Raw genomic sequence first — 14,731 nt, 5'->3', positions numbered from 1 at the left:
TAGTATTTTAGTATTACGGCCATGCTGACAAGATGTTTGAATCACAACAGAACAGAGTTTGGTTAGCTATTTGAGTAATAGCTGCTAAAAGGAATTTAAGAATATATAAGAATAAATTAAGTGTGTAGTAACAGTTGCAATTTTCTATTCTGTTCCTAACCCTGTTTTGATGTAAATTAAATTGAGTCATAGGGTCAATTCCATCGACTCCTACGGTGGGGGTTGACTCAGTAAAACCCGAAATTGAACACCTTTACTAACCATACCGCAGTACTGGATAAAGTAGATGCTGGGGGTGTAACTGTGTGTGTGTCAGGAGGTTGACTGAGTTAGCAAGTTAATGTTGTTAACCGAACAAAGTTCATCTGGTTAATGCACTTAGCTTTATTTTACTTTCTCAGCTACTAGTAATACTGTTATCCAGCAGCCCACTCCCACTGCCCACGATCCCTCACTTTACCCATCTCTGTTTAATGAGGTTATGGTCCATCTTTGCCTCTCATGTGTGTTCATTGTGTTTATTGCATACTGTAAAGGTTGTCAGCAGTTTTTGTGCAGCAAGCTTTGGGTAAGATTTGGTTCAGTGTTCATTTTTCTTTTCTCCTGTTGTCAGTATGAAAATGATACAAGCTTAGCATTTTGTTATTTTCCTAAGAATCCACAAATAGTGTTATTCCAATGAAGAAAAAACTGTATAGTCTTTTATAAAAGTAATTACTTTTGTGATAACATTTGGTGCAGAAATTACATGCCTTTATACTTAAACAGCTGTTTTTTTTTATACATGTCCTCTAATATGATTAGCTAACCTCCAGATTCCAGTGATTTTCACACTGTTGTTCATCAGGCTGGGTCAAGAATTGGGGTCAGGAAGATTTGGTTATGTATTTATTTATTTTTTTTTTGGAAGAAATTAACACATTTATACTACTGGTTGACCAATTATAGTTTTTTAACAGCAGTCTAAATAAGTGTCCCGCCTTGAATGCATTGGCCAAACAGAAAAAAACGTATAGGTCGATGCCGATATTTGAAAAATGCCAAATATCGGCCGATATATCGGTCGACTACTAGTTTATGTACCAAGGATTCATTAAATAAATAAAATAAATTTACAATGTAAAAAAAATATATATATCTTAAGTTGTAATAATATCTCACAATATTTCTGTTTTTATGGTATTTTAATTAAATAATTGCAGTTTTGGTAAGCATAAAAGACTTCTATCAAAAGCATTTAAAAAATTATACTGGCCCCAAACTTTTGAACAGCAGTGTATGTCTATGTAGTAAAGTAAACCTTGGTTCTAAAACAAGAAAATCATTTTAGTATGTCCCTTTAAATTTCCAGCTTTATTTTCACCCCCAAAAACTAATATGTTGTCTCTAATCCTGTATTTAAGCCATTCCAGATGCCTGATATCTGAATAGTTTACATATCTGAATGCTATTTCTTCCAATGCTTTCACATTAGACTAGCCTCAGGTCAGATCTGGACTATATTCTTACAGTAAACCTGTTTTGACAGGCTCTGTGCTAATGCTGAAGTGCTCTTTCCTCAAGTGCGTATGTCCCCTGCTACTGACAGTCTGTTTTTGTGCTGAACACACAAGACAATGGGTCCCTCGTCCCTGAGTGGGTGCCATGCCCACTTCACACCGCATGAAGAGCTGAAGTAAAGCCATGGCCTCAGAGGAGGCTTGGCTCATAAACAAGCTCTCAGTTTCCCCTCTGCCAAAAAACTGGGCTGAACGGTCCTGTGACAAATAATATCTGCTGTTCAGAGTCGATCTTTATCACACAGTCCCACGGTGGTATCAGATCAGACTCCATGAAATAAACAACCTGCTTTGGTATTCCGTTTGTCATCAGATTTGAGGTTAGATACTCTTCCTGTCTTGGAAAAATTAGACTTTGTTGTTGTTTTATTCACAGATTCGTCTTTTTCCTGGATCCATGCAACATAGACATCATTCAGAGGAAGATAAAGTCCATGGCGCTGTGCGTGTCACAATGTCCCACTGAGGAACTGGCGACTTACCACGACCTCAAGAGGTTTGCCATGATAAATGGTGAGTCGTCAGCCAGCTAGCTATTGTGGGCATGACATCATCATCACATATATAATGGTATGACCTTGACTGGAAATCTACCCGTGGGAGAGACAAAGGTGTTTATCATATATATGGTTGTGACCACCAGTGTGTGTCTTTTCACAGTGTTTCTTATACTCATAGGCTCCAACAAGAGCAACACACACACACACACACATAAACATACACATATGTTCCTGTTAGGCGCAGCTGGTAAGACCCGGTCAGGGTTGAGCTAACTAAACAAAGATTCCTCTGACCCGTCTTGCTGTAGGGTCTCTGTTGTTTACAGTTCAGTCTTGCTGTCTATAGAATTTGACATGTCCCATCTGACACCAAGGAAGAGTATGAATAACATCATTGTTTCCCTGGAGTTCAGCTGTGTTTTACGTGCATCTGCTCATAAGGAAAATCACACACACACACACACACACACACACACACACACACACACACACACACGTATGTGTATATATATATATATATATATATATATACATATATATATATATATATATAATATATATATATATATATATATATATATATTTATATATAGGTAATATCAGCTAAAGCATGTCTATTTTTGGACAATACAGTGAAGTTAGTACCACACACACACACATATATATATAATATCACCATGAAGCAATGTCTATTTAAAAAGGTACTTCAGCTCATCATATTTCTACGTTTGTGAAATGAAGTGTATACGTGGTCAACCTGGTTAGAGATGGTGGACCATCCTGATTAAGCCAGTCCAGTCAGAGCTTGTTTCATCTTTAATTTATTGACTGTTTTGACCACCTTAGCATGACCTAGCATTATAGGGATGATGTTGAGTATAATGCATCTGTTTCTTCTCTTTTAGGGTCCGAACTGTGTTCATATGAGTTACCTGGTCACAAGTACCCACAACTTCCCGAGCGCTTCGAAAAGTGCCCCAAACTTCCAGTACCAGAGAGGTATGAAACAAACTCTTGACAAACAAACTCTCTATGTAAAGCACAGCACCTTTCTCTCTTGATCTGTCCTCTGTCCTCTGGCCTTTTCTATCTCTGCAGCAAAGCTCTTCCAGTGTTTAACCGCTGCACGCCGGTGGATATCTCCTGCTATGCCAAGTTTGCTGAAGCGGTGGTCACGTTTGTCAGTGATAACAGCATGTTAAACAGGCTGATTGCTGGGGTGGCAGCCAGCAAAGAGATCATTGTTGGGCTGTGTCTGCTGGCGCTAGGTAACGTCTACTCTCTCTGGATGCTGCTGCTGCTGCTGCTGAGGCTCATTTGATTCAGTTTTCTGATTATGTGTTTATCTATAAAAATGGATAATTGAAATGGATAATTGCAGTTTCTTATCCATATCAAATCAAAGCTAATTAAGTTCTACATCGTTACACATTAACAAACAAGTATCTAAATCTAAGGCTCACCAATGTAATTACTGCATTATTCTGAGCCACTATCAGACAAAGGCTGAAGTATTTTGTCCTCTCTTTAAGATAACATGAAACAGAATTTGCAATGCTTTTAAGTTCCATAATGCAATGCATTTTGATTACGATTAACTCCAGATTGTAGTTTAGTCTAGAGTCTTCCTCTAACTGCTGATCCTGTTTTGTGCATGCTGCAGTTTTGTCCATGATCCTCATGGTGATCATTCGTTACATCTCTGCTGTCCTGGTTTGGATCCTCACTGCACTGGTGGTTCTGGGTTCTCTGGGCAAGTCTGCTTTCTCTGCTCTTTTCTCACCTCCTAAGCTGAGAATGGCATCCGTTCTTTCTTCATTTGCACATCCTATTCTTGAGTGCAAAATAGCACATTCTGATTAATTGAACAGTTTTGCCACTTGTCAATATTTTTATTTTATTTTATTTTTCTATTTTGCTTTGTTCTATTTCAATCTATTTTCTTGTTTTATTATTTTATTATTTTATTTTTAAATGATATATTTTGCTCTATTTAATTTAGTTTGATTTTATTTAGTTTTTTTTTATTTCATGTATTTCAAACTATATATTTTTTGCCAGGTTTCAAAAGTGCTGAAGAGTTATCTTGAACAGATATCTTAATATCGTATATTATAATGTTTTGATGCCTGATTTTACTATAGGAAAGAGATGCTGTTTAATGAGACTGTCAATCAGAATTATTACTTGTCTGTTCCAAAGGGATGGACAGTAATCCAGTCCCACACAAAGTTGAATCATCATTAAAAGTGTGGTACACCTGTTTTTGGAGTGTTGAATGTGAATATTGCGTCTGTTCTTGGCTTTTCTCAGGAGGTACCAGCGTTCTGTGGTGGTTGTACATAGACTATAGAATGACAATGAATGAGACCATGACTAAAGATCTGAGGGAAACAGAAGAACCCATTGATGACATGAAGACCATCAAAGACCATGCTCAAGGACTGCTCATCTACGCTGTTTCAGCGACTGTGTTCACTGTAAGCGCTCAGAGAAATGGAAAATGAAATATGAGAGAGGTCTCGACTTGTGCTTTTTCCTGTCTTGGTGCTAATTTCCATCTTTGTGCTCCCGCAGGGAATTTTGTTGCTTCTGATGTTGTTTATGAGGAAGAGGGTGGCTCTGACCATCGCCCTGTTTCACGTGGCGGGAAAAGTGTTTATTCACCTGCCGCTGTTGGCACTGCAGCCCTTCTACACGTTCCTTGCTCTTTCTCTGTTTTGGGTCTACTGGATCATGGTCCTCCTCTTCCTCGGCACCACTGGTGAGATGGAGATTCCTGTGGGTTTTAAAGGGATAGTTAAGCTTTGAAAAAAGAAACTTGGTTACAAACCATTATTTTGTTCCAAACTTTCTTTATTCCATAATTGTTTATCAAAGTCTGTCTTTCAATGCATGGAGAAAAACAGCATTCATTTTGTTTTTATTGAAGAAAGAAAGTCATGACATGATGATGGATAAACAATGTCAGACTTCTCATTATTTTTGTTTAAAATATCCCTTAAACAACTAACTGCTTTTTGAGTGCAAAATAAACACAATAGTGCAATCGGATTCATGGAACAGTTTGGCCATTTGAAGAATTTTATTTTATTTTTTATTATTTTAATATGTTTAATTTCATTAGTTTTTGGTTATATATTTCTCATTTATTTTGATTTTGTTCTGTTTTATGTTTTTTTTTTTTTTTATTATTATTCTCACAATATATTCTTTGCCAGGTTTTAAACACATTAAAAAGTTATCCATCCTAATACTGTACATCATAATGTTTTGATGCCTGTTTTTACATCAGAAAATATATTCAAGATATTAAATTTGGTATTTTTGCTTGAAAACAGACTAAGCAGTCTATTATCGCACATTGCTTCTCCCTTAATTAACTTTTGAATGTATACTTTGAACTACAGATGTGCAAAAGGAAATGGAATTTAAGGAATTGCTTTGCTTTGCATTTTTTCCCCCTCAGAAATAATGTGTACAAGCCTTAAAACACTGTTCTGTTCAAGTCATTTTGTACAGAGAATGTAGGACATTTACATAATGCAGCACAAATTAACCGACTTTGCTTGGGTATCTCGGTCTCATTTTAAATGTGTATTACTATTGCAGAAAGCTCTTTAAAAGCAAAAATCTCAGGCTGCAGCATGTATGCTCCTGTCCACAGGGAACCCGGAGAAAAATGAGGATACTGGCCTGGTTGAGTTCAGGCTCACAGGAGCGCTGCAGTACATGACCTGGTACCACGCAGTGGGACTGATCTGGATCAGTGAGTTCATCCTGGCTTGTCAGCAGATGACCGTAGCCGGTGCTGTGGTAACCTACTATTTCACAAGGTGTGTATTTTTAGTGAAAATGCTCTCAAGTACCACTCTTGTTGGTAAAGATGATGTGTGTAATATTTTTTGATTTTCATGATGATGATACTTCCTTCGATCACAGTTTAAAATGCAGAGATGGCAGGAATTAAGTCATTTTTTTATTGGTTGATTTTTATGAAGTTGTGGCACTTTTAACATTTCTGTTTGCTTAAAGAAATAATTTGCTGAAAATGGACTCAGGCCATCCAAGATATAGATGAGTTTATTTCTTCATCAGAACAGATTTGGAGAAATTTAGTATTACATCACTTGATCACCAGTGGATCCTCTGCAGTGAATGGGTGCCGTCAGAATGAGAGTCCAAACTGCTGATAAAAACATCACAAAAATCCACTAGTAAACCACACGACTCCAGATTATTAATTATTGTCTTGTGAAATGAAAAGCTACGTTTGTAATAAACCCATCAAGACATTTTAACTTTAAACCATTTCTTCAGGCTAAAATATGTGTCCATGGATTATGGACCTTTTGCTTCACAAGACATTAGTTGATGGACTGGAGTTATGTGGATTACTTGTGCATTATTGTGATGTTTTGATCAGCTGTTTGGACTCTAATTCTGATGGCACCCATTCACTGCAGAGGATCCATTTGTGATCTCCATTGGTTCTCCAGATTTTTCTGATTAAGAAACAAACTCATCTATATCTTGTATGGCCTGAGGGTGAGTACATTTTTAGCACATATTCATTTTTGGGTGGACTATAAGCCTGTAATTGTATTTGTCTTCAACTAATCCTGTACTTAAGAAGTTGTTCTGGAAATAGCTCACAGTTGCAATAATTTATTTCCATCCAGGGACAAAACTAAACTCCCGGTGACGCCCATCCTGTCATCAGTGCTGCGGCTGGTGCGGTATCACCTGGGCACTGTGGCCAAGGGCTCCTTCATCATCACCCTCGTCAAGATCCCACGCCTCATTCTCATGTACATCCACAACCAACTCAAAGGAAAGGTAGGGAGGCAGCTCGCTTGACGAGTCCTTGGGCTGTTGGATCTAAATTGCAAATCTCTCTCGTTGCAAGAATCTTAACTGACGTCATGCATGTTTATGCTTATGGCATACAGTTTTCATTAGGACAGGAAAGTTCTTATGTGGTGTTTTTGGGACAATTGCATTAACAAATAACTAGTATTATGACGTTTTCTGGGAGTATTATGCTAGTATGGGTTTTGTATTTAAATGTTTGCATGGTTGAGAGTGTTATTTTAGTATTATTAATATATTATTATAATTTTTGTTAATAATTTGATTTCTTTTTAATTTTTTTTTATTTTTTGTTTTTTATTTTTTTAGTGATTTTATTGTTTTTTTTTTTTTTTGTTTTTTTTTAATTTTTTTTATGTTTTTTATTGATTTGATTTTTAGTTATTTTAATACGTCAAGTTAAAATAAACTTTCTTTTATGGTATTTGTTTTATTTTTTTATTTTTATTTTGGGTTGATAATCCTTTTTTTTTTTTTTTTTTTTTTTATTTTTTTTTTCTTTAGAAGTGTTTACTGATATATAATGCACAATAAAAACAGCTACTTTTAATACTAAAGTAAATAGGCTCAATTTTGACTAGCAGTTTTTAAAAATAATGCAATGGCTAAAAGCGGAAACATTTTTGAATTGGCTTTTGCTTTTTGAATCAGCAGACTGGTGAAAATGTTCTTCTAAATAGTTATTTTAGTATTATCTTGGTGTGTTGGGTGGGTGTCTTTTGAAGTTAATGCTGAGAGCTATTTATTTCTGTCCTCTTGGGTTCCACTTAGGTGACGTATCATTTACTTGATATATGGCTGGAGATCTTGGGAATATAATGAACTCTAATAGATATCAGTGCCAGCTTTATAGAGGCAGATTTGGAGCATTAAGGAAGAGGTTGACAAATGTGCAATAGACATGCACTGTGGATAATGTTTCATGTTACACCCCCCATAGGAAAACGCTTGTGCACGCTGCATGCTGAAGACCTGTATCTGCTGTCTGTGGTGTCTGGAGAAGTGCCTCAATTATTTGAATCAGGTAGGTTAGTCGATGGATACCTCATACTGTGCAAATTGAGGTAGAAATTGTATATCATTCGGATGGTCTTTTTGTGTGATATATTAAATTTTGCAAACTGTTTCTAGAATGCATATGCGGCGACGGCCATAAACAGCACCAATTTCTGCACCTCGGCCCGCGATGCCTTCATGATCCTGGTGGAAAACGCTCTTAGGGTAGCGACCATCAACACCGTTGGAGATTTTGTTCTCTTCCTGGGCAAGGTGAAGTGGTCATCAAGCATTTAAAGTATTTAAAGGCAGCCAGCTAAACTGTTATTTGAGTAGTGAAGTTTTGTTTTGCTTGTTGACATACATTACTGTTCAATTTTGGGGTCAGTAAGATTTTATATTTATGTTTTACCTCACCAAGGCTGCATTTATTTGATTAAAATACAGTAAAAAATAGTAATACTGTGAAATATTATTTCAGTTAAAACTAACTATTTTCCATTTTATTAAATTTTTACTCCAGTCTTCAGTGTCACATGATTCTTCAGAAATCATTCTACTAGCTGATTTGCTGGTCAAGAAACATTTTTTATTATTATCAATTATGAAAAGAGTCGTGCCACTTAATATTTTTGTGGAAACCAGGACATTTTTTTCATGGTTCTTAAATGAATAGAAAGTTCAAAAGAACAACATTTTATATTCTTTAAAATATCATTACTGTCACTTTTGGTCAATTTAATGTATAATTTCTGAATAAAAGTTACATTTTTTTCATGGTTCTTTTGTATGAATGTATGTGTGTGTGTGTGTGTGTGTGTATGTGAAATATATATATATATATATATATATATATATATATATATATATATATATATATATATATATATTATATATTTTTATATTAGAAGAAGTAAAGTTTTGTTTTTTGTTTTTTTTTTTTTTTTTTTTTTTTTTTTTTATTTTTAACTATTAAGTATTATTGTATGTGTCTTTTTTATTATTATTTTCATTTTTGATTATTAATTGCCAAAAGCTTTCAGTTCATGTCACCATTCAGCAAAACCATTATTTATTGCTTACTATTTATTATAAGACTGTAATTATTCTTGTTTATTCATTTGAAAAGAGCAAGGCCAGATTTAGTTTTAGATTTTCTATTGAAGATATAATAAACTTTTCATATTTCGCTACATTTTAGCCTGTTTCTCACCATTACAAAAAACATTGTATTTATTATACGTTTTTTGTATATGTCCATGTGTACAAAATAAATCCAAAAATAATTCTGGTCCTTTTTAAATTTTAAATCATTTCATTTCTAATTTGTCAATTACTACATTTTGAACTTGTCAATTTTTCTGTCCTTAAAGCAGACATGCAGTAAAAACCCCAATATTAAACAATAAGTTTAGACCAGCATGAATGTTCATGGTAGTGCTAACTTGTTTATACTGGTTGTGTTGGTGTGCCTCGAACAGTATACTTATGTTAACACATTTAAATGGTTAAGCTAGTTCACAGTCATATTGATGAAGCTGGATTATTAAGGAAGCCTTGATGGATGAACTAATTATAGGGACAGTTCACCCAAAAATGAAAATTCTGTCATTAATTATTCACCCTCACGTCGTTCCAAACCCGTAAAACCTTAATTTATCTTCGGAACACAAATTAAGATATTTTTGATGAAATCTGAGAGCTTCCTGACTCTGTATTGATAGCAATGCAACTACCACGTTCAAGGCCAAGAAAGGTAGTATGAACATTGTTAACATAGTTCATGTGACATCAGCGGTTCAACTGTAATTTTACAAAGCTATGAGAATAGTTTTTGTACACAAAGAAAACAAAAATAATGACTTTATTAAACATTTCTTCTTTTCCGTGTCAGTCTCCATGGCCATTCATGAGAGTGCCATGACGCATGTGTGTGGTGCTGCTGATGTAGAACCCGGATGTGCTGCGCCTTGTTTACAAGCAGAGGAATGCACACGTATGCATTGTGGTACTCTCGGATTTCATCAAAGATACCTTAATTTGTGTTCAGAAAATGAATAAAGTTCTTACAGGTTTGGAACGACATGAGGGTGAGTAATTACAGTAATTAAATTTTTTGGTGAACTATCCCTTTAGGAAGCCTAAAAGACACATCAGTGTCCCATGCTGCAGACCTTATTATGCTTGACTTTTCTACATGCGTTTTTCATACTTGTTAAACCTAATAATTAGCTAAAATAATAATACTTAAGCATTTGCATATTTATCCCCATGCAGATCCTGATCGTGACGTGCACGGCATTCGCTGGGGTGTTAGCGCTGAACTATCAGAGAGATTACACCGAGTGGGTCCTGCCCCTCATCATAGTGTGTCTGTTTGCATTCCTGGTGGCACACTGCTTCCTGTCCATCTTCGAGATCGTGGTGGACGTGCTCTTCCTCTGCTTTGCCATCGACACCAAATACAACAACGGCACACCTGGGAGGGAGTTCTACATGGACAAGGCCCTGATGGTGAGTCACCGCTGAAGAAATTCTCTCCTTCTGTCTGCTGTTGGATCAGAACACCATAAATAGTCTCAGTGTTGAGAGCACACTTGCCATCTGAGTCACGTTTCTGTTTTGTGTTGTAGCTTCATTCGTTCTTTTGAATGCAGGCTCTCTGCTGCCCTGGATACGTTAATATTTTAAGATTCAGATGGTGTCCCAGATATTCTCTTTGGATAACTTTCAACTTTTGTTTTGAAAAGCTCGTTGATTTTTCAAGGGGAAAAAACTCACACAAGGCTGGTTTCTTATGCACTCTTATAAAGCTGCTTTCTACTTTTCACATAGTCAGCCAAATCATGTAGCCAACAGCTTTGAGAAATCAAAATAGGAGGCTTCAGCCTTGAGGTGCTGCACAGAATCACAACACATCAGAAGTCACTAGCAGTAAAGGTTTGGAACATGTCAGCTGCTTTCTTTCTCAGAGCTGCTTTGGTTAAAAATATCTGTTCAGTCTGCAGTTACTGGCACCATTTCAGCACGTTTTTGTTTTTGGTGGGAAAGCTGTTTTCCAACTGCATGCTGAGGAGCTGCTTGAAAATGGTCTTCTCATCTAAGGGGCCATTTACACAACAACATCTTCAGGCAAAAACAGGAATTTTTTTTGCATTTTGCCTGTTCGTTTACACGACAACTGCATTTTGGGGACTGAAAATGCATATTTTTGAAAACTTTTTTCTAAGAGCAAGTTTTTGAAAATGCCAACGTTATCGTTTCCGTGTAAACACCCAATACGTGAATCTTTGAAACCGGTGATGTCATGCGCAGTACATGTTAGGTATGTAGACATGCACAGTACATGTCAATTTTAAAGGCAAGCGCAAACAAACATACACAACAATGGCGAAGTACATGGTACTGTTGTAGCTGCTCAAGAGTTTGCTAACGCTTCTTCAGCAAAGTGTGGATTTACTTTACCAATATTACAACCAACAGCGGCGACACATAATATACAACAGGGGTAGGCAACGTCGGTCCTGGAGTGCCGATGTCCTGCAGAGTTTAGCTCTAACCCTAATCGAACACACCTGAACAAGCTAATCAAGGTCTTCAGGATTACTAACGCTACAGACAAGTGAGGTTTTTTTTTCAGGGTTGGAGCTTTCCTTTTTCATGTAAATAATATTTTCATAATAATTAAGCACATATTCCCCCAAATTGTCATTGGATAATGTATCCAGATGTTTTCCATTTTGGATATTTTTAATTAAAGAATAATTGCAATTATTATCAATTGATATTTAATTTTTTTTATTTAATGTACTGTGTATATGTAAGATGTATATAAAAGGAAATTTTTTCTGCTAGTATGAGTTCTGTCAGTAATCACAGATTTATTTTCAGATTACAGTAATTATAATTTGGGAATTAAAACATGCTTAATCATTATTTTAGTCTTTAATTCTTCTTACATGAGCAAATTATCTTTTATTACATTTTTATGTTTGGGTGAAATATGGACTTGAATGTTCGTTCACCCAAACATACTGTGGCAGAGATAGTGGGTTTCAAACTCAAACCTAGTGTGTGGACTGTAGTTTGATTATTACTTTCCTCTCCTGCAGGAATTTGTGGAGAACAGCAGGAGGTCAATGGCAATGGAAGAGCGGGGGCGCAGCAAGCGCGCCCGTCCCAAGGAAGACGTAGAGTTGACGGAGGTTAAGGCCATGGTGAGTGGTGACGTGGGCGTAGCTGGGGCGGAGTGGCAGACCTTGCAGGAGTTCCACCTGTACTACCTGCTGCTGTGTGTGCTGCTGGACTGGGTCCTGTCGGAGCACACACTGGTGCTCTGCTTCACACAAGACATGATCATCTTCCTGTCTGTCTGCCTGCCCACCTCCACCCTCTTCTTCCTGGTCACATTGCTCCAGAACACACCGGTGGCTGCTGCTGCATGCTGACTAACGCTTCCTCACCTCCTTCATCCATCTATCACTTCATCTATCCTTTCTATGCATCGCATTAACAGAGCACGAACATCTATTTTTCTATCTGTGGATTATAATTTTTTTAAATCTTTTTTTTCATTCCATTCTTGCCTCTTCTTTTTTACTGACTGTCTTTAACTCATATGGCAGCTATAAACTGTACTTATATATCCGTTGCCTTAAAAACACCATGCTGCTATTTGGAGGAAAGATAATTGAAACTGCCAAGCTGGAAAAACAAGAGGAGTAGAGGAAAGGAAAGACATTATCTTGCACATTGATGGTCATATTTTCCACAATTCTCAGTTAGCATTACTCTTGACTTTCTGGATGAACCATGGCAAATTGTGCAGTTTCACAATCAAAATTATTACTGGGTCAGTATGAACAGCTTGTTTAGTAGCAGAAGATAAGGACTGATTGTATATGGGTTGTTGACATGAAATGTTAATCATTTCTGTGTGACATGACATAAAGGATTTCTCGAATTGACTAGTCAGTGTATTGTAGGATGACTAGTCAGCTTTATTTAATCTAAAACTAGTTTATACAACCTTTGTTATTAGACTTGCAGATTTCCTAACCTTACACAAATTGGGAATTGAGATTGAGTCTGGAATATTTATTTAATACAATATTATCTAATAATATTACAAATTAATATATCTGTTGCATTATTATATTACCTTAATTAATTCGCCATAACATTAGACTATTTGAAGGGAAAATGTTCAGTTATCCACTATAATTATAAATGTAATTTCACTCAGTGGTAGGCTGTAGGCGGCTCAAAAGTCGCAGAAATACACAAAACTACATGCAGTTGCTTTAGAAGTTCTAGTCATTTTAAAAGTTCACATTTGTCAGCTACCCATATACTCCCCATGTTCCTGAAATTCTGTTATTGTAAATAGTGTTTATTTATCCATCCATCATAACACCCTCTCCATATGCATGGCTTTTCACACCTGCTTTTTACCATGCCATTTTATGGTTTTTAACCCTTTTTTTGGCATTCTTCTGCTTGAAATTGGTAAAGTGTACTAACTCCTCCAGATCCAGAGCAGTTGATTGGTTGTTGGTTTGTTTGGGAGTAAATCAGACTAATAACGTGTTTCTTTCCTGTAGGCTCCCGGGACAAGCTCTGCTTGACCAAAATCAGCCCATGGGACTTTTTAAAGACATTCCAAAATGTTTATTTTTACCAATGTGTAACATGTTTACTATGGTTTCACTCAAGGGAATACAATATTTTAATAAGAAACTGTAAAAAAATGAAATAACAATGTAATGAAGCACTTTATATTGGAGCGCTGCATATTTTAAAAAGCCTGATGCATTTTTCGTAGTGATGTCCTTTTTATAAGACTAAAAAAACCCAGTTGCCATCTAGTGAAACACAGTATTAATAATGTCTAGAATCACTGTTTTTATTATGTCTGTTTTTCATAACAAACTTTTTTTTTATTAGTTGGTTTTCTTTGCGTTTATGAGAAACCCACATACTGCAGTGCAGCACTTGTTCTTTTTATTTCATTTAATTCAAATAATGAAGCATCTATGCTTTTTATCTCTTAATTTTCAAAAAAGAAAAAAAAATGCTAGTTTGTGTTATTTGACTAAAATAACGTTACCATGCCTGAAAATGAGGGCCTTGTCCTTGCATTTCACTTGTGTGTAAAAAGGTTGGTTGGTTGGTTTCCCTCCAATGGTGGTGATTTTTAGTTTGTTTCTGAGTTGTGATAAAACTGTAAGTCAGATTTCCCTGCTGGGACTGTTAGTGCTGAAAGAAACTGCGTCTGGTTATCTTAAACTGGGAGGAAGACATTAATGGTTTCTGCCTACAATCCACAGTTGCTGTAACTATTAGTATAAGTGACATTACAACAAAAAGCACATACAAACAACAAATAAAACAAACAATAACTGTTCAGTTACACTACAAGAAGTTTGGAATCATTATGATATTTTTTTATGTTTTTGGAAGAAGTCTCTAATGCTCACCAAGATCAAAAATATAATAAAAACTGTAATATTGTGATTTAAAAGAACTGTTTTCTATTTGAATATCTTTTTAAAATAGAATTTATTTGTATGATGTGAAAGCTGAATTTTCAGCATCATTACTCCAGTCTTCAGTTTCACATGATCCTTCAGAAATCATTCTAATACGATGATTTGATGGTCAGGAAACATTTCTTATTATAAATGTTGAAATCAGTTGTACTGCTTTTTTTTTTTTTTTTTTTTTTTTTTTTTTCAAGCTTCTTGATTTATGAATATAAAGTTCAAAAGAACAGCATTTATTTTTTATTTTTTTTATCTTTAT

General features: G+C 35.7%; 1 protein-coding gene across 4 annotated transcripts in view; it reads left to right on the top strand.

Moving 5' to 3' along the window:
• Positions 1-14,467, top strand: part of LOC109102422 (choline transporter-like protein 1) — a 31,890-nt gene extending 17,423 nt beyond the window's left edge. Inside the window, exons 4-16 of one of the 4 annotated variants that reach the window (XM_042769925.1) lie at positions 1,936-2,072; positions 2,965-3,058; positions 3,158-3,327; positions 3,723-3,812; positions 4,373-4,539; positions 4,637-4,823; positions 5,727-5,895; positions 6,742-6,898; positions 7,872-7,955; positions 8,063-8,200; positions 10,205-10,441; positions 12,040-12,144; positions 13,531-14,467. In XM_042769925.1, the coding sequence (XP_042625859.1) occupies positions 1,936-2,072; positions 2,965-3,058; positions 3,158-3,327; positions 3,723-3,812; positions 4,373-4,539; positions 4,637-4,823; positions 5,727-5,895; positions 6,742-6,898; positions 7,872-7,955; positions 8,063-8,200; positions 10,205-10,441; positions 12,040-12,144; positions 13,531-13,554 (1,759 nt within the window). In that variant the 3' untranslated portion in view covers positions 13,555-14,467. Of the gene's footprint in view, positions 1-1,935; positions 2,073-2,964; positions 3,059-3,157; positions 3,328-3,722; positions 3,813-4,372; positions 4,540-4,636; positions 4,824-5,726; positions 5,896-6,741; positions 6,899-7,871; positions 7,956-8,062; positions 8,201-10,204; positions 10,442-12,039; positions 13,503-13,530 lie in introns of those variants that run through there. The other 3 variants (XM_042769926.1, XM_042769927.1, XM_042769924.1) reach the window with 3 other exon arrangements.
• Positions 14,468-14,731: the final 264 nt, after the last annotated feature.

This window comes from Cyprinus carpio, chromosome A14 (assembly GCF_018340385.1).
Source record: "Cyprinus carpio isolate SPL01 chromosome A14, ASM1834038v1, whole genome shotgun sequence".
Lineage (NCBI taxonomy): Eukaryota > Metazoa > Chordata > Actinopteri > Cypriniformes > Cyprinidae > Cyprinus > Cyprinus carpio.
The sequence above is the reverse complement of the archived record's forward strand: the minus strand, read 5'-3'. Positions and strand labels throughout refer to the sequence as shown.